The 20,123-nt window shown below is 40.5% G+C and overlaps 1 protein-coding gene across 1 annotated transcript in view; it reads left to right on the top strand.

Annotated features, from left to right (window-relative positions):
• OXSR1 (oxidative stress responsive kinase 1) overlaps window positions 1-11,224 on the top strand; it is a 97,754-nt gene extending 86,530 nt beyond the window's left edge. The window contains 6 exon segments of the mRNA XM_017847390.1: window positions 1,352-1,498; window positions 2,943-3,007; window positions 5,255-5,307; window positions 6,826-6,894; window positions 8,070-8,134; window positions 8,557-11,224. Coding sequence (XP_017702879.1) covers window positions 1,352-1,498; window positions 2,943-3,007; window positions 5,255-5,307; window positions 6,826-6,894; window positions 8,070-8,134; window positions 8,557-8,631 — 474 coding nt within the window. The 3' untranslated portion in view covers window positions 8,632-11,224.
• The last annotated feature ends 8,899 nt before the right edge of the window (window positions 11,225-20,123 follow it).

The raw sequence follows: 20,123 nt of genomic DNA on the forward strand, positions 1-20,123 counted from the left end.
CCGGGTTTACGCCATTCTCCTGCCTCAGCCTCCGGGCAAGCTCCGCCTACCGGGTTTACGCCATTCTCCTGCCTCAGCCTCCGGGCAAGCTCCGCCTACCGGGTTTACGCCATTCTCCTGCCTCAGCCTCCGGAGTAGCTGGGACTACAGGCGCCCGCCACCTCGCCCGGCTAGTTTTTTTTTGTATTTTTTAGTAGAGACGGGGTTTCACCGTGTTAGCCAGGATGGTCTCGATCTCCTGACCTCGTGATCCGCCCGTCTCGGCCTCCCAAAGTGCTGGGATTACAGGCTTGAGCCACCGCGCCCGGCCTAACATTTTCAAAAGTACTCTTAAAGGCCTACTTTTCTATAAAAATCTAGAACCAGTGAGTAACTTATGACTTCTTATGTATGAAGTTAAATGAACACAAAATTTTATTCCTTGTCTCCTTGATTTTGCTTATATAATATCACCTATTCGGCCTCTATTACTACTGTTGGAATGTTTTTCTCTTTCAACTTTACATTTTGGCTGTTGCATCGTTTTTCCCCAACTAACTGCATAATTTTGAATATGTTTAACTTGTTTTTATACTCACAGTCAGTCATTTCCCCCCAAACTGCATAATTAAAATTTATGAACTATTTCAGACATATAGAATAACATATATAAAATATATTTTTTTAGTTTTAAAGCATCACATTCACTTTTAAAATGCATTTCAGATATGTTAAGGAATTATTGGTTGATTGTCTTTGTAAGAAATACAAAGTCCCCATGCATGGAAAAATATAGCTTCTGTAATTTTGTATTACATACTTAAATCTGTATTTTGGAGGTGCTGTTTTGCTGGGCAAAGGAATGGAATAGATTTCGTTAAAAATAAATATAATGCAAAGTGAAAGAAGACAGACACAAAAGACTATGTATTATCTGATTCCATTTATGTGAAGTACCCAGAAGAGCGAATTTATAGAAATTAGATCAGTTGTTGCCTATAGCGGCTGGGTGTGGAAGCAGGAACTAACTATAGACACGAGAGGACTTTTTGGGGGTGATGGAAGTGTTCTAAAATGATTGTGGTGATGGTTGCACAATTCTATATATTGTACAAAAATCGCTAAATTGTATAGTTACAGTGGATAAATGTAGAGGAATATAAATTATACCTCACAGAGTTGCTAAAAGTTTAAAAGCCTAAAAATATTTGACTTCCATTTGGAATAGATGTATTCGGAGTAGACACAAAACCTGTACACTACCCAGAAACTACTTTGAAAATATCACCCTGAAAGGCTGCGCTTGCCGTCAGCAGACCTGCCTCCCTTTCCACACAACTTAAGAAGCACTGTATGTGTGTTTTTGTTGTAGCTTTTTCCAACAACTGATCCTGTGGGTACTTTGCTCCAAGTTCCAGAACAGATCTCTGCTCATCTACCTCAGCCAGCTGGGCAGATGCCTACACAGCCAACTCAAGTCTCTCTCCCACCCACCGCAGAGCCAGCAAAAACAGCACAGGTGAAGCCGGGGATATGCTTTCATGGTCATTCCTTTGGGTAGATGAAAAGAGCAGATATTAATATGGAACACAACGTAATGTAATCAGGTTAATGTCTTGTTAGATTTTGAAACAAGTTAGAAATTCTGTCTTCACATTTTTAAGCATGTACAGGTAAGAGAATTTTACAAGGATCACATGCAGGTTTTTACGCAACAGAATAAGTTAATGATGGAAATATTTCAAACATCAAAAATTTTGGGCTAATTTCTTGTCAGCTTTGTATTAGATAATACATTTAACTTCAGAATGCAGTTCATGAAGTTCAACAGAGACTAGGAGAATCAATGGCTGTGCTATTTTTGTTGTTCACTCAGGCTTATACTTTTATTAATACTCTGTTATCTGTGGTTTTTCTCTATTACTCTTTTTAAGTTATTTGTCAATTTTGTGAGGGTTGGTTTGTTAAGTCTGGGTATTATAATCTGTAACCTCATTTATCCAGGTGCACACAAACTTTATCAAATCATACTTCATTAAGAGCAGCCAAGTGAATGAAGGCCCTGCAGTGGGCTACTACATGCTGTGTAACTCCTACTCTCCCTTCAATGAACCTCAGACACTGCATACAACATGTGGCCCCTATGGTACATGGTTAAAGTAAGACTTTCAGCATCCATTCATTTATTAAATATTAGAAGTTCCATTTTCTTGTCTAAAGTTTTAGATGAAAAGAAATAGAAATTAACGGTCTGATTTTTTTTTTTTCTTTGCACCCCAGTAGATCATCTTGTGTTCTGCCTTTGGAGATCACTGCTTTGAGCGTTTCCAATTAGTCATGGCACTTACTTCATTTAACTTTTTCATCCCTCAAGCTTTCCATCTCTGTCCTGCATATGGGAAAAGATACAGTTGTCTTAGGAAAACTGATGGAAAAATTAGATTCATTTTATAAACAACTTAAATTGAATGCATGTCCTCCCATAAGCAAGCGATAGCTGTACAATTTTCAGAGAGGATTAGTTTAGCCGTAAAAAGATGGAACCTATGTATGGTTTGGATGGATTCCTGAAAGGCTGCTGGTTCAGGCTCTACCTTTTGTATTGCCTTATGGTGCACTGGCAGATTTTTAAAAAATGAGAAATGTAGCTTCGTGTTTTTCAGTCTTGTAGAGGGGAACAGGGGTCTCAGAAATATAAAATGTAAATGTGGCTATATGTGAAATTTCATCTGGGCTTGAGAATTGTCTTTCTCATTGTGTTGGACTTAAACCGACATTCAGCTTTTGTTGCTGCCTTGGAGTGCATGTCCTCCTCCAGCAGGGAATGTCCTGGGGATTAGTACGACCTCAGCTGGAGATGAAGAAAATTGCTGCCAAGTACATGATTCCTCTGCCAGTGACCATTAGTCACCTCCCCACTTAATGTTTCAGGCAATGACTGTATACCTTTCAATGCTTTTTAGGCTTTGTCTTCAGGATCAGGTTCACAAGAAACCAAGATCCCAATCAGTCTAGTACTAAGATTAAGGTAAGTAGACATTTTTTGTTTTGTTTTGTTTTCTGAATACTCTGCATGTGCTGTAATAGTCTGTGCCTGAGAGTAACTGGATAGGATTGTATGTTCTCCAGCATCAAGCTCTGTTTGCTTCATGGTATATTATTTTCCTCAGAAATAATAGCAACAGTGAGGACCTGGATGTCAACGGGTGTTGTAACTAACTGATGCACATGTTCTCTTAGTTGTTTCTATGCTAATTGGTGATGAGTTTGTGTATTTGCAGTGTAGCTAGTTTGGGTCAGGAAGTGTAGCCTGTAATTGAGGAACAGTTTTTAGGGGAGCAGCACTAACTGGTTTATCTGAAGATCAGTCTTATAATTGTGACCAGGTAAGCACCTTGGACTCTGAGATCAACTAACCCAAGAGGGGAGGACTTTTTGATTGTGATAGATCAAATAAAGGCCTTGTTTTTAGAAGATTAAAAGGAAACCTCTAAATGTTTTTGTAGTCTGTTTCTGTTTTGCAGCCAGTACCCTAAATTGGTGGTTCTTGGTGGGAACATATAGAGAGGTCCTGACAGATTGCTCAGCAGGAAGTACCATAGGTAGCAATCTGTTCATTTTAACTCCCTGCCCCCTGTCCCCGCCTCCTCCACCGCTACCACCAGCACTAGTGGCTGGATTCAAATTCCAGAGCTTTCTTGTCAGAATAACTATGGCTGTTGGATTGCTCTAGTTAGGTCTCTTTCTACTCATAAATGCCTTTGAAAAAACATTAGTATTAAAGTATCACTTGAGGCAACTCAGGTCTTTTAAAACTAACATGTTTTAAAAAAGAGTTCCACTGAATTACCATTAATGCATTCCCCTTGCACATATGAATTCCTAGTCATCTTTCGGTAAGGTCATAATTGGAGATAGAGGCAGCAAGAGCTATTTAAGAGAATGTGGTAAGGAGAATCTTATTGCTCCCTGCTACTAGGAGCAATGCATTTATGCCATAAATGTGAAAAGCAGATTTGGTTACCTTTCCTTTACAGAAGCCTACTCAGTATACCTGGTCTCATCTCAAAAATTCTGAATTACTAGGATGTCTTGACAACCTCATGCTGTTTTAATTCTACATAAAGAATAACACTTTAAGAAAATTATTGTGAAATGTATTAAGCACAGATTATGTATAGCACTCTTTGGTACTGTGGAAAGATGGATACTGAGAAAAGAGAAAATTAAATGACTCCCTTAATAATCAAGTCTAGGTTGGAAGTTGATTTGAACTATGTACTGACACAGCTAAAAGCAAATTTCAGGTAGTGTATATAAGCAGAAGTATAAGTTTGTATGTACCTGTGTAGATAGAATGCAATGCAAGGGAAAATCATTTGGGGCAGGTTATATTTGAAATGGGTAGTTCTATTTTAAGCACAATTTCAGTAACATCCTCAAGTATATTATTCTTCAAATAGAAGTAAACCCTCTCCATTATTTATATAAAATAGATTTGAGTCCTAAGTGAGCAGGCATATCTGCCCTTAGATATATAATGCTCTCATTTCTCTGTCTTTAAACCTTATAACCTCCAGGGATCCTGCTTTATCTCAGTACGTGGTGTGGTCATCACTGAAATTGTACCTCACCAGTCATGTTTGAATTTCTGGAGTCATGTATTAACTCTGCTATCAGTATGGACCCAATTCCTTTCCCTATCTTCTCTGCCTACCCAAATCCTGCATATCTGTTAAGTCCTATATAAAAACTACTTCTAAAATTTTTCTTTATTATCCCCATCTCTCGTATATTGTTTGAATTCCTATGGAATTTGAGGGAGTATTGTGTATTTCATTTTATGAGTCTGCCAAGACTGATCACCAGTGGTAGGCAATGAATTGTGGGCATGTAGGAATGGGGATAGGGATGAAAAAGGCATCCTGTATCATTTTAATCACACCTCCCTGTGCTCATACAATTTTCCTCTTAGTTCTATATGTTCTTAGTGGGAATAAGGATGGGAGTGGGCATATAAGAATCTACTCAAAGGCATGAAATTTTTATATTGATCAGTAAGGGACGTAGATTCAAAGGGTTGTAGGACAATTAGATGGTCATTCTAAATTGGTTTTGCTCTGAGCTCTGCAGTGTGAACATATCTGAATACATCGTATGATCTATGGGAACAAAACAGTCTTTCTTGAGGCACAGCTTTCTTAATACATGTTGGCAAAATCTCTTTGCATAAATTTAGAAATTCTTATTTTATGCCTTCTGCTTTCTTTCATAGGAATTCCAAAAAAGAACTAAATGATATTCGATTTGAATTTACTCCTGGGAGAGGTGAGGCATCAAACGGATTGAAAACAAAATAGCTTCTAATTTGTGATTCAATGAAATGTGTTGTGAAGTTTCTGTCCTTTGTGAAGTTTTGCTTTTAAAGGATAATAAAAATTTTCCCGGTTTTGGGGAGCATATAAGTGAGATAAAAATGCAGTTTGTAGACTACTAAACACATTTAGAAAACCTTATATAATAACACAAACAGTAATAAATATATAATAGCTCTTTACAGCTTAGTATAGGCCAGGCATTGTCTTAAGCGTTATCGTATTAAATTCTCACAGCAGCCTACTAAGGAAAAATTATTATCCCCATATTATCGATGATGAAATCAAGACTTAGAGAGAGGCAAAGTAACTTGTTCAAGGTCACACAGCTGGAAAGAGGTAGAGCTGGAATTCAAACCAGGTCTGTCAGAATCCAGAGTTCTTGCTTTATACATGGTTGTCCTTCATGATGGTAAAGAAACAAGGTCTGCAGTCTCCTCTCTCCTCAGACAGAAGCTGAGGCCTGTCATGTACTGTTTCTGGCTGTCGAACTTCACCTTGAACAAGGCATGTTTTGTTTCTTGCCTTTATTACTCAGGATTCTAATTTGGGGAGTAGCCAGCAAGTATCTGTTCTGTGTATCATGCTTATTCTTCTTGCTGTCTCACTATCATCAGCAACTAACCACTAAAGAGAAAAGATGCAGGTGTACAGAGGTGTTACCAGTTTTACTTTTTAAAAACCAGGCAACATCACATTTTCAGGAATTAATTCAAATTGCTGGTTGCCTGTGTGAATGTGTGGACACTCTCTGCAGCAGTCCTCCTGTTCTTCTGAGGTGCTCATTTTCAAGCCCTTGGGAACCAGTACTACTGAGTCGGTTGAAGATGAGGTTAATTGGGGATATTCTATCCTCATCTTTTTACTTTCTAGTTATACCCATTGCTCAGATTGTACCACCTGGGATAACTAGATAAGAAGAAAAGCCCACCAGAATAAAAAAGTAAATGAATTTAGTAAAAAACTTGGAGTGTGATTCCCAAAGAGAAGAGACAAAATTTTTTGAGACAAAATTGTTGCCTCAGTTTTTGAGAATAAATCATTTTGGTTTTTTAGCCCTAGAGATGCTCAGTATTCAACATCATGTCTCAGAGCTCTGAGAGCTCAGTCCAGAATTGTACTCGAAATAGGAATTTTGCATCAGTGTCAGGTGCTCTTCTGACTGGGCCGGAACCCATCTACATTACACCATTTAGAAAGTTATCTTTACATTGAGCTGTATAAACCAGATATTTGCCACCTGGTTTATACAGATTCTGCCCTCTAGCTAGATCTGTGAGAATTCCTCACTTGAGATAATCCCAGTGGTAGGAAAAGTCTTTGGGAGGAAGACCCTGCCTGCCTTCTTGGTTCTGTGGATTTAGCAGCCAGCTTGGGCCTAGCATGGCACACTGACACCCACACTAGCTGTGAGAGTTAACAGCGTCAAGTATGCACAAAAAACAGAGCACTGTCTTCTTTGTCCTTGCAGATACAGCGGAGGGTGTCTCTCAGGAACTCATTTCTGCTGGCCTGGTCGACGGAAGGGATTTAGTAATAGGTAACTCCATTGCGTTCTGCCCATGTGCTCCTGTGTCTCTGTATACTTAGTACATAGAAAAGCAGGTTTTTAATTTCACTGAGTAGGTCTGATGGTTCTTGAAATGGTTCTTGACTTTGCTGAAATTATAGGTAATGGGATAGTTCCTTACACACACACAAAATTTCACCTCTGAGTTTGCTTTGTGACCTCCAATGATAGTAAGTGAAAGCACACCCAATGTCTTTAGGAGACTAATAGAAATTATGGCAAAAGTAATAAGTTAAAGTAAGCTTGGCCATATCTGAGCTGTTTTGGATACCTAATTTTTGTGGCCCCAGTTGAACAAAAGTCATTAGAGATTTAGTCCTAGAAAAGCAGGAAGGAAGAGAGAAGGCCCAATGAGGCCACAGGTCCTTGTTACTGAAGGAAAAGACCATGTCCTTAGGCACAGTTTTCCATGAAAGACCAGATAGTAAATAGTTTAGGCCTTGCGGGCCATGTACAGTGTCTGTCGCTTTTAAACCACTCGTAGCTTGCCGGAGAACAAAAACAGACCACAGGCTAGTTTGTTGACTTCTGGCCTTGGGGTTTCTGATACGTAAATCAGGAAATCATACCTCTTTTACCTGCATGTCTTTCCTAGCTTAATACAACAATTTTTTTTTTTTTTTTTTTTTTTTTAAGACGGAGTCTCGCTCTGTCGCCCAGGCTGGAGTGCAGTGGCCGGATGGATCTCAGCTCACTGCCAGCTCCGCCTCCCGGGTTTACGCCATTCTCCTGCCTCAGCCTCCCGAGTAGCTGGGATTACAGGCGCCCGCCACCTTGCCTGGCTAGTTTTTTTGTATTTTTTTAGTAGAGACGGGGTTTCACCATGTTCGCCAGGATGGTCTCGATCTCCTGACCTCGTGATCCGCCCGTATCGGCCTCCCAAAGTGCTGGGATTACAGGCTTGAGCCACCGCGCCCGGCCAATGCAACATTTTAAAGAAAATTAATTTGACAGTGGCTCAAGGTGTACTACTTAGAAATCAGTTTAAAAGACACTTTCATTTGGGGAGTGATTATTTGATCTGTCTGCTTCCATTTTGATTGTACAGAGCATATTCTTAACTACCATTTAAGCTTTTAAAATACGGTTGAAAGTGGATGTATGTAACTTCTCATTCATTACCTTCTCTGTTTGTATGATTACAGTGGCAGCTAATTTGCAGAAAATTGTGGAAGAACCTCAGTCAAATCGATCTGTCACTTTCAAACTGGTACTCATCCCTTCTTCCTTATGAAAACATCTTGCCTTTTACACACTGGCAGCTTCTCCAGACCAGCTTCTATGTGCCCTGAGTGATGAGAATATTAAAATGTGGTGGATTGTGTTCATTTAGCCTCCCCAGTGCCCTGGGCTGATGTTTCCCTTTGAGTGGCCACTCTTCCTCTGTCCATGCCAGGAAACCTCTGACCCCAGCCCCTTGGCTATTCATAAGAGAAACTATTAGCCAGTCTGACTCTAGCTGTTTACCCAGCCCCCTTCTTTTCTGGAATAAATACTTTCGTCAGTCTCATATGTGTATCCTAGGGACCTGTTGCCCACTGCCTACCTTCCCACTATCCCATGTCAGTTTTATTTGCTACCTGCAAGTTTGTTTATAAATAATCACAGTTTCTCATTTTGTTTGGTTCTTAGGCATCTGGTGTCGAAGGCTCGGATATTCCTGATGATGGTAAACTGATAGGATTTGCCCAGCTCAGCATCAGCTAAACCACAACCCTGGAAGAGGCGGCCTAAGGAGATTCCACACATGCGTATCTCTGTTGCTTCTATTGGCCTAAACCCACTACTGCCAAAGAACCCAGCAACAAACCTCCCGGCTAGGAGCTTTAGAAGTCTTTATGTTCTTCCTGCCATCATTCCTCCTTTTCCCACAGGAAAAGAAAAGTTGGATCACTAGTGGCCAGCATCCCCAGAGTTCCGTTAGTAAACTTACTTCATATGTCCCCTGTCTTCCTCCATCTGAGAAGTGGCCCATGTGCTTCAAGGCCCAGGAGGGAGATCTGTCAGCTCATTCTTGCCTTACTCCAATGATGGCCCAGGTGGAAAAGTAGCAGCTGTATCGGGCTTCCTCATCCCGCCTGTTCCCCCACACCTGCCAGGATATGGACATCTTGGGATATCTCTTTACCACTGAAGTAGAATTGATTGTTCAGCTGGAGCCCAGAGAATTTAATTTAGTGTTTTTTCTTTGTACCTGATGTGAATTCTAGCAACCTTTGTTAGGAAAAAGCACAGCCTCAGATGGAGGCAGCCTAAACTGTGTTCTTGTTTTGTTCATGGTGTTTCTAAGCGTTTTGCTGAAGCTGCCCTCAGGCACCCCCTTCTTCATTGCTCTCTCCAGAAAGGGTTGCTAGCCTTAACTTCAGCTGGTGCAAAACATCTGACTGTAGCCGAACTTCAGCCATCGGATCCTTCAAAGTGGAACTTTGGATTGTTTTTACAGACAACATCGAGTAATGGCTTGTAAATGTGAATTTTGCAAGAGGTGGTTTTTGAACAGGAAAATCATAATTCATATCATTGGAGAAGTATTTATTTTCAAATATTAAATTGAAGAAAAACTCAATCCTCCCATGAAAATCAGTTCGCCTGGCCTCCAAGTCATGAGGAAATGGGTATACAAGGCTGAGATTTCTACAGCAATAAAGGAGAACACACACTGGGCCGGAGAGGCCTGCCTTCTGCCTGCTCTCCTGCACTGACCCTTTGGAGGGGGTCTCTGTGTGCTGAAGCTAACTCAAGATGGAAAGTGAAACCACATGTGCCGTGACTTTTAGGTTTTATGAGTAGACAGTGTTCATTTGATTTTCTACAGAAATAATATAAATTATTCTTTAGGTTTAAAAAGAGCACTCATAATGCAATATGTGAATAATCAGTGAGGTTGATTTTTCTTTTTTCCTACCGTTTCATAGTCTTTGTCTAACTGCTAGTAACCCTGTCGAGTTTTATATATGAGTGGGATACTCAATCTGGCCTTAAAAAGATACACAAAGATGGGCTGTGGGTCCCTGGAAAGGGGGAGAGTTGCCCTTTACAGAATCACTCGAGCCCTTTCCAGAAGTGTTGGTCTGATGAACAAGGTTGTTTTACCTTATTTTCTCTTGGAACATATCTGAAAGCCTTCCCCACAAATAACTTGTCACACCTTTTGTTTCATTCTGAGCCTTTAGTTTTAGTCATGGGCTTTCTTCACCTGCCCTAGGTGCAAAGGCATGTTGGGAAAGAGATGGATGTTGGGGAGGAAGAGGGGATGAATTTCAGATGGGAGTTGGGAGGAGAGTAGGTGAGAAAATCAGACACCAAAGTTCAATGTCCCAGCAGTCTTGGTAAAAGGAGGGAGCCTGCTGAGCCAGAAGGGAGAAAAGAAGATTGACTAGCTTGCTAGAAAAATATTTAGCTTTTCTTTCTCTTTTTTTGGGTGGGGGGGGTGGGGATGGAGAGGAAAAAGGACAGGGAGGTGGGAATGAGGTATAGAAAAGAGATAGCATCTTCTTTGGCACAAGACTAGTGGCTTACCTTAGAGTCTTTCTGTTTGTTTGTTTCAAACAAACCCATCATAATCTACTTATTTATGAATCCAAGGGGTGGTAGTATCACTCTGTTCTAGCATTCTGTGTGGAGATGGTCTGGTGCCCAGCTGGGAGTGAGCAGCAGCCCATCCCCTGTTCACTTTCTCTAGCCCATCATTACCTGTGAACTGCAGTGGGGCAGTCATGGCAAATAGAATTGGGCTGGGGTTTCTCCTTCTTTTCAGTTCATTGTTTGCCCTGCTAGGAATTAGAAGACAGACACCATGTCCCAGGACAGTGTTATTTCTTCTGCATGATGTGTGGTAGACTCCCTTTGCTGGCTTGTGCAGTGATACTGAGAAAATACATGAACAGAAACTGCCCAGGTGGAACAGCATGTAACCTAGTGAGTGACTGTACTCCTTTCTAGGAATGCTGGTTCAGAGTGCACCTCTGTCACTAGGTCCCAGGATCCCCTTATCCCTGGAGTAGGGACTAACTATAGCACAAAGTAATATGTGCCAATGCTATTTGTGAAATGTTTGGTCTTTCTAAATGACTAATGGATTTGTTTGGGTTTTTGCTTAAGTTTTGAACCAAACCCTAGAGCCAGCTGATAATATTTAATAATCTGGAGGATAGAATGATGTACCAATAAGTGGAGATTCCTCCTTATGATGTATGCTAGGTTATGGAAGATGTAAAATATTCAACTTTTTCCTCCTTTTTTTGGACTTTGTATTTTACTGCATGTTTTCTTCATTTTTAATCAATAAAGAGTAAATCGTAGTGGTGTATGGATGCTTTATTTTAGTGGCCGTTGGCAGAGAGCTGTGGGTTGTGGGTCAGGGAATCACCATCAACTTTAATTTTTCATGTGAATAGAAGCCAAAGTACATATAAACTATAAAGTGTGTCTGTTGATCTACAAATTACCTAGAACCGTTAAAGCCATTATATAGTTGGGGAAACTGCAACCCTAAAAGGGAGGGATGAGGTCAGCCCAAGGAATTAGGGTGGGATATGGAACTCCTTTTCTTATCTTTTGATCTTTTTAAATCTTTGATTTTGCTCGTGCTGTTGGGCAAGGAAGGATGCCAGATTCAAGCCCTTGGGAGTCTCTTTTGAAAGTTCAGAACAGGGCTGAACTTATCTCTTCTTGGCTTTGATATTGCAATGGTGAAGTTACATATAAGATTCTAGGCTCCTTTGTATTCCTGTTGTCCTCCCAACTGCAGGAGGAATCTTCCCTCATCATCCATCCTTCCCAACGGCAGTGGCTTTTGATCCATGATAACACTGCTTGTGGGTCCTGGTATTTCAGAGCTCAGGGCTGTGGAGCCTTGGAGTTGACAGTACTGTTTGGCCTGCAGCTAGTTGATTTTGCTTTCAAGATAAGCAAGTTATAAAAGTGGAATCAAACTATCATGGGGATAGGAAGGAGGTACTGGTTACTCGTAAGTGACCATGGTATATCTGGAGGGAAGGGAAAGGGTCAAGGGCAAATTGAGCCTTCACTTGCCCATTTCTGACAAGATAGGTCGTATCACTAGGCTTGGTTCCTTAGCTTTATTTGTTCGGCAGCAATACTCAGTGCATCCATTCAGGGATTCCTCCTTTGAGTCAGGTCATCTACCCCAAGGTTTTTCGTTTTGTTTTGTTTTGTTTTGTTTTTTTCTTTAATGGACTTTAGTTTTTAGAGCAGTTTTAGTTTCACAATAAAATTGAGTAGAAGATACAAAGAGTTCCCACACACCTCCTGACTCCACCCACAAACAGCCTCCACTACATCCCCCACTAGAGTGGTACATTTGATACAATTGATGAATGTACATTGACACACCATTATCACCCAAAGTCCATAGTTTACATTAGGGTTCACTCTTGGTGGTGTACATTCTATGGGTTTTGACAAATATGTGATGACATATATCCACCATTACAGTATCACACAGAATAGTTTCACTGCTCTAAACTTCTGTGCTACCTGTTCCTCCCTCCCCCACTAGCCTGTGAGAACCGCTGATCTTTTTACTGTCTTTTGCCTTTTCCAAAGTGTCATATAGTTAGAATCAAAGAGTATGTAGCCTTTTCAAATTTTCCTTTTACTTAGTAATATGCATTTCAGTTTCCTCAGTGATTTTTCATAGCTTGATAGCACATTTCTTTTTAACAGAATAATATTCCATAGTCTGTACCTCAGTTTATTCACCCACTGAAGGACACCTTGATTATTGCCAAATTTTGGCAATTATGAATAAAGCTGTAGTAAACATCTGAGGGCAGATATTTGTGTAGACAGTTGAAAACAGCAACAGCTTATTTGGATAAACTCCAAGGTGTGCGATTACTGGATCGTGGGTAAGGCTATGTTTTGTAAGAAACTACCAAACCTTGTGGCTGTACCGTTTTGTATTCCCTCCAGCAGTGGATGAGAGTTCCTGTTACTCCACATCTTTAACAGCATTTGCTGTTACTGGTATTTTGGATTTGGCCATTCTAATAGGTGTGTAGTGATACCTCTTTTTAATTTGCAACTTCCTAATGACATTTGCATCTTTTCATATGCTTATCTGCTATCTGTGTATCTTTGGTGAGGTGTGTGTTCAGGTCTTTAGCCCTCCCCACTTCCCCCCTAATTTTAACTTTTTGTTTTGAAATAATCTCAGACTTACAAAAAAATTTACAAAAACAGTACAAAGAATTCCCCTATACCCATCTCCCAACTTCCCCAAATGTTAACATCTTACATAACCACTTACAATGATCAAAATCAGGAAATTAACGTTGATACATTATTGACTAGTCTACAGATGTTATGTAAAAGTTGTCAATTGCCCCACTACTACTATTTCTGGTCCCACGATTCAATTCAGGATCTCACATTGTATTTAATTGTTATAATTCCTTAGACTTTTTCAATCTGGGATAGCTCCTAGTCTTTGTTCTCATGGCCTTCACACTTGAAAAATGATGGCTAGTTGTTTTGCAGAATGACTCAATTTGGATTTATCTGATGTTGTCTCATGATTAAATTCAGGCTATGCATTTAGAGAAAGAAAACCACTGAATTGATGTCAGGCTCTTTGCAATTGATCATCAGGAAGCACACCATGTAAACATCTCATTAGTGGTTATGTTAACTGATCACTTGGTTAAGGTGTGTTTGCTGGATTTCTCCACTGTAAAGTTACTATTTTTCCTCTTATAATTAATGTTTTGTGATGAGGTAGTTTGAGATTATATAAATCTTATTACTCATAACTTTGCTCAAAAACGTTAGCATTCTTTGATGATTCTTACGTAGCTCAATTATAACTGTGATATTTGCTAAATAATTTTTTTCTTTTTTGTTTTAAATTAACTGTCCCAGATTCTGACTAAATGAAGATTTTCTGTTTCCATCACTTATTCTAAATTTATTAATTGGAATTCTACTGTAAGGAAGAGCTTTCCCTTTTCCCTCACTATGTGTGAGTTCAATTATTTACTTATGTAAGCATGACTTGCCAACAGAATATATTATACGTGTTAATTTTTGCTGAACTGATAGGGGAGAAATTATATCCTGGTGTTGGTTTCTCTATATGTGAGGTTGGAAGGTTAAAGAGTCATTTATAGTTAATAGACTTGCTCATTTTAAAATTAAGTTAATTTTCTTATTGAGTTTTAACAGTTCTTTGTATAGTTTTGTTAGTCTTTTATGAGATATGCCTTTTGCAAATATTTTCTCCCAGTCTGTGTCTTATCTTCTTGTTCTCTTAACAGTGTCTTTCACAGAGCAGATGTATTTAACTGTAATAAAGTCCAGCTTACCAATTATTTCTTTCATGGAGCACGTCTTTGGTGTTGTAACTAAAAAATCATTACTATGCCCAAGGTCATCAAGGTTTTCTCCTGTTGTCTTCTAAGGATTTTATAGTTTTGCATTTTCTGTTTGGGTCTGTGATTCATTTTGAGTTAATTTTTGTGAAGGGTGTAAGATTGTTTGTAGAGTAAGTTTTTTTGCATATGGGTGTCCACTGTAATAGTGGACTCATCTGTTTCTCCTTCCACTTCTATCAGTTTTTGCCTGACATGTTTTGATGCTCTGTTTTTAGGTACATACACATTAAGGATTGTTACATCTTCTTGGAAAATTGACTCCATTAAGTAATGTCCCTCTTTATCCCTGGTAACTTTACTTGGTCTGAGCGACTCCTACTATCTTTTGATCAGTGTTGCATGGTATATTTTTCTCCATTTCTTTACTTTTAATCTATATGTGTCTATGTTTAAAGGGGGTGTCTTGTTGAAAACATACAGTTGAGTCTTGGGTTTTTTTGATCCACACTGACTACCTCTGCGTTTTTGTTGATGTTTTTAATACTGATGGCATGTAAAGTGATCTGCTATTGATACAGTTGGACTAACACTTGTTATAGTTTTCTATTTGTTGCCCTTGTTCCTCAAACTTATTTTTGTCTTCTACTCTTTTTCTGCCTTTTGTAGTTTTAATTGAGAATTTTATATGATTTTATTTTCTCCCCTTTCTTAGCATACCAATTTTACTTCCTTTTTTATCTTTGTTTAGTAGTTGACTAGAGTTTGCAATGTATATTTCTAACTAATTTAAGTCTTTTTTCAAATAACACTATACTGTTTCACAGGTAGTACCAATACAAAATAATCCTGTTTCCTCCCTCTCATCCTTTATATTATTGCTGTCATTCATTTCAGTTATACATAAGCATATATATTATATATGTGTGTGTATATATATATACACAAGCAAAGATAATCTAATTTGCTGCTGTTATTTTGAAGAAAATGTTATCTTTTAGGTCAATTATGTTTAAGTAAAATAAACTTTTTTTTTTTTTTTTTTACCTTCACTTATTTCTTCTCTGATACTCTTCATTTCTATATGTACTTCCGAGTTTCTGACCTATGTAATTTTCCTACTCTCTGAAGATCTTCTTTTAACATTTCTTGCAAGACAGGTCTACTTGTAACAAATTCCCCCAGTTTTTGTTTGCCTGAGAAAGTCTCTATTTCTCTACCATTTTGGGGGGATAATTACGCAGGATACAGGATTCTAAGTTGGTGGGGCTTTTTTCTCTGAGCACTTTAAATATTTCACTCCACTTTCTTCTTGCTTATGTGGTTTCTGAGAAGCTGATGTAATTCTTTTTTTTTTTTTTTTTTGAGACAGAGTCTCACTCTGTTGCCCGGCTGGAGTGCAGTGGCGTGCTCTCGGCTCACTGCAACCTCTGCCTCCCAGGTTCAAGCAGTTCTGCCTCATCCTCCCGAGTAGCTGGGACTACAGGCACGTGCCACCATGCCCAGCTAATTTTTTGTATATTTAGTAGAGATGGGATTTCACTATGTTAGTCAGGATGGTCTCGATCTCCTGACCTCGTGATCCGCCCGCCTCAGCCTCCCAAAGATGTAATTCTTACTCCTCTACAGGTAAGGTGTGTTTTTTCCCTCTGGCTTTTTCAGGAGTTTATCTTTTATTTTCTGTAGTTTGAAAATGAGATGCCTAGGTGTAGTTTTTGGCATTTATTCTACTTGGTGTTCTCTGAGCTTCCTGGGTCTGTGGTTTGGTGACCAACATTAATTTGGGGAGATCCTCAATCATTATTATTTCAAATATTTCATTTGTTCCTTTTTCTTTCTTCTCCTAGAATTCCCATTGCACATGTTATACCTTTCATAGTTTTTCTTTAGTTCTTGGTTATTCTCTGTTTTCACCTTTCAGTTTTTGTTCTTGTTGCTTTTCAGTTTTGGCAGTTTTTATGCGATATCCTCAAGCTCAGAGATTCTCTCCTCAGGCATGTCCAGTCTACCAATAGGCCCATCAAAGGCATTCTTCATTTCTGTTGCAGTGTTTTTGATCCCTAGCATTTCTATTTGGTTCTTTCTTAGAATGTTCATCTCTCTGCTTACATTGCCCATCTGTTCTTGTATGCTGTCTACTTTCCATTAGAGCCCTTAGCATCTTTGGGGTGTGTGTGTGTGTGTGTGTGTGTGTGTGTATGTATGTATGTGTGTATGTTTTGTCCATAGTTCCTGGCCCATAACTCCCATAAACCCTTGTTACAGTAAACAGAATCTCTCTTTCTTACCTTCTCCAGTCTCCTTTTCTCTGCCCAAGGCAGGACTCTAATCTGATTGTGGGTCATAAAAGGCCCTCATTCCAGAGGGGGGACCTGCCCTGTATCCTGGAGGAAGGAATGCTACACAGAGTGGCCAAAAAGAATCTGAACAGACAGGGCTTGCTGGGTTTAGATCATACCCTTTTCGTACAATCACATTTTGACATGGCTGTCCATGCTTCTATTCATATCATGCCTATTGAATGAAGTCTCCACAAAAAAGCCCAAGAGGACAGGACTGGGGGCTTCTAGGGAGCTGAACACATGGAGGGTGACAGGGAAGGTGAACAATAATTCATCCATGTGCAGGAAGCTAGGTGCAGTAGCACACACTTGTAATCCCAGCGACCTCAGGAAGCAGAGGTGGGAGGATCGTTGGAGCCCAGGAGTATGAAGCTGCAATGAACTATGATTGTGCACTGCACTCCAGCCTGGGCAAAACAGCAAGACCCTGTCTTAAAAAAAAAATCCACATGCTAGGGGGGTAGTGCACCCCAATTCCACAGGGACAGAAGTTCCTGTGCTTGGGACTCTTTCAGACCTCACCCTATGTATCTCTTCATCTAGTTGTTTATTTCTATCCTTTTAAATATTATTTATAATAAATTGGTAAACCTAAGCATTTTCTTGAGTTCTGAGAGCTGCTCTAGCAAATTAACCCAAAGAGGTGTCAGGGGAACCCCACCTTAAGTGGGTCTGTCAGAAGTTCCAGAGTCCCAGACTTGTGACTGGTATCTGAAAGTGGGAACACCAGTCTTGGAGACCTAGCCCTCAACCTGTGGGGTCTGATGCTATCTGCAAGTAGATAGTGTTGGAATTGAATTGGAAGAAACCCAGCTGGTGTTGGCTACAGAATTAATTGCTTCCTAGCTGGTGGGGAGAAATTCCCACATATTTGGGGGTCACAGAGGTCTCCATTTTTGATTATTTTGTTGGTGTGAGAGCAGAGGAAAATTGAGTTTTCCTAAGAGCATGTCAATCATCATTGCTTTAAATTCCCAGTCTGGTAATTCCAACATGAATAACTCTTCTTAGATCTGTCAAAGAAGTGAAGTCACAGGGCAAAACACTGCTAGATTTAAGTCTGGTTCTGATCTCTGCTCTGTCTCTGCAAACTGTGTTTTTGCCTTTTAGTATGCCTTATAATCTGTTGTTGAAAGCTAGACATGATGTATACTGGGTAAAGGGAATTACAGTAAATAGGCCTTTAATGATGTGGTAAATTGTGGGGAGAGGGAAAGCAGTCTATGGTCCTGTGATTAGGTCTCGGTCTTTTAGTGAGCCTGTGTCTCTGCACTGTGAACGTTACAAGTGCTTCTCAGTCTCCCACCCTCTCTTTAAATTGCAAATTTGAAAAAGATTTGAGACATCATCTAGTCCATCCCTGCAGGGGATCTTTGAGGAATAATACTTCCCTCTCCCTCCACCCCACACACGGACACCTCCCTCTGCTCCCTGGACATGGTTGCCAGTGATCTTCCTGATACTTCCCATATGGAGAGTGTACAAAAAATTAGCCAGGCATGGTGGCAGGGACCTGCAATCCCAGCTAATCGGGAGGCTGAGGCAGGAGAATCGCTTGAACCCGGGGGGCAGAGATTGCAGTGAGACGAGATTGCGCCGTTGCACTCCAGTCCGGGCGACAGTGCGAGACTCTGTCTCAAAAAAAAAAAAAAAAAAAAAAACCAGAACACTCTGGCTTATTTCAAATGGTTACTTGCCTTTCCCTGCTGGAAGCATAAGAGAATTTTTCTCTGATATTCACTGTGTGAACCCAATAGAGCTCTTGGAAGTAAAAGCCACAGAAATATGGAGGCCTTTCTCTGGAGTTCTTAACTCTCAAAGTAATCTACATTGCGTCTCCAGCAATTTGTCAGTTAAAGTTCAGGTTTTCTTATCCTGGTACTGGTTCCTGCAGAGGTTTCTTGTGGATTTCTGGTCCAGTAAATTGTAATTCTTTTTTTTTTTTGAGACAAAGTCTCAGTCTGTTGCCCAGGCTGGAGTGCAGTGTTGCGATCTTGGCTCACAGCAACCTCTGCCTCCCAGGTTCAAACAATTCTTGAACCTCAGCCTCCTGAGTAGCTGGGATTACAGGTATGCATCACCACGCCCAGCTAATTTTTGTATTTTTAGTAGAGACAGGGTTTCCCCATGTTGCCAGGCTGGTCTCAAGCTCCTGACCTCAAGTGATCTTACCCGCTCAGCCTCACAAACTCCTGGGATTGCAGGCATGAGCCACCGCGCCTGGCCTAAATTGTAATTCTCTGTATTCACCTGTGTGTCTCTAACTTTTGGGGCAGTCTTTTGCCTTGTGACTTCACTTCACTGACAGATCTAAGAAGAGTATTCATTTTTCAGTTTGTTCAACATTTTACTTGTTAAAAAGGAGTGGCAATTTCTAAGCTCCTTATGTGCCAGACCAGAAACCAGAAGTCTTACCACAACTTTTTATTTAATAGAATCATTAAATTGCAAATTTGAAAAAGATTTGAGACATCATCTAGTCCATCCCTGCAGGGGATCTTTGAGGAATACTTCCCTCTCCCTCCAGCCCACACACGGACACCTCCCTCTGCTCCCTGGACATGGTTGCCAGTGATCTTCCTGATACTTCCCATATGGAGAGTGTATTCATTCCACTTAAAACTGCTCGGCTGGTTAGAAAACTCTTGTTACACCCCTCTTTGGTCTTAGCTGTGGCCTTGAATGAAGGCAGGTACAAAGAGGAAAATGAGGAAGACAGCTTCAAAGAGGATACCTGGTCATGGGCCTTGAAGCATTACAGAGAGCCTTTGGCAGTCTTTACAGGATATGGTGGGGAGGAAGGGAGGACAAAGTTAAGGGGAGAAAGAAGTAAAGCAAAACATTAGGATTTGGGGAACGTAAGGTAACGTGAGACCAGTGACATTCAGTGCCTCAGTTCCAAGGTTTGGGGATCATCGTTCAGCTGGAGACTGACTCTACGAAGGTCTTTGATCAGGCCTCACTCTTGTCAGGAGTCTGCTAATCATTCTTTCTTTCTCTGCTTTAGAACTGTACACCAAGAAGTGGAAGAATCTTTAGAGACCATCCTTTACCCAGATGGGGCAACTGAGGGCCAGAGCCAGGAAGGAACAGATTCTCAGGGTGAATCACTGGCAGAGCTCACGTTTCCTACCTCCCAGCTCTAGCTTCCTTGGTTGCTTGGAGCCAAACAAAGCAAAAATTCCTTTTCTGACTGGAGTGAGGAGATGATGAGGGCAGAGGACAAGGCTTGTCTCCACCTCAGTTCTTCCCCATAAGGGGAATACCAGACTAGGCAGCGGTGACTGGTAGCAACTGTTTATTCAATAGAGACAGTGAGAATAAGAACACTCAAGGAAGCTAAGTGAAGGAAAAAAGAGCCGGGGACAGTGGGGATCCTGGCGGGAGAGCTTGGGGTGGGGCAAAGAGCAAAGCATGCTCCCTGAGCAGCATGTCAGGCCTTGCTTCTGCCCTCCACTGTCTGCCCTGTCTTGACCTGTACTGCAGGCTGACTGATTAACAGGCTACCAGCAGCTGTGCCAGT

The sequence above is a fragment of the Rhinopithecus bieti genome, unplaced genomic scaffold (genome assembly GCF_001698545.2).
Source record: "Rhinopithecus bieti isolate Rb0 unplaced genomic scaffold, ASM169854v2 scaffold_30015, whole genome shotgun sequence".
NCBI classification, from domain to species: Eukaryota; Metazoa; Chordata; class Mammalia; order Primates; family Cercopithecidae; genus Rhinopithecus; species Rhinopithecus bieti.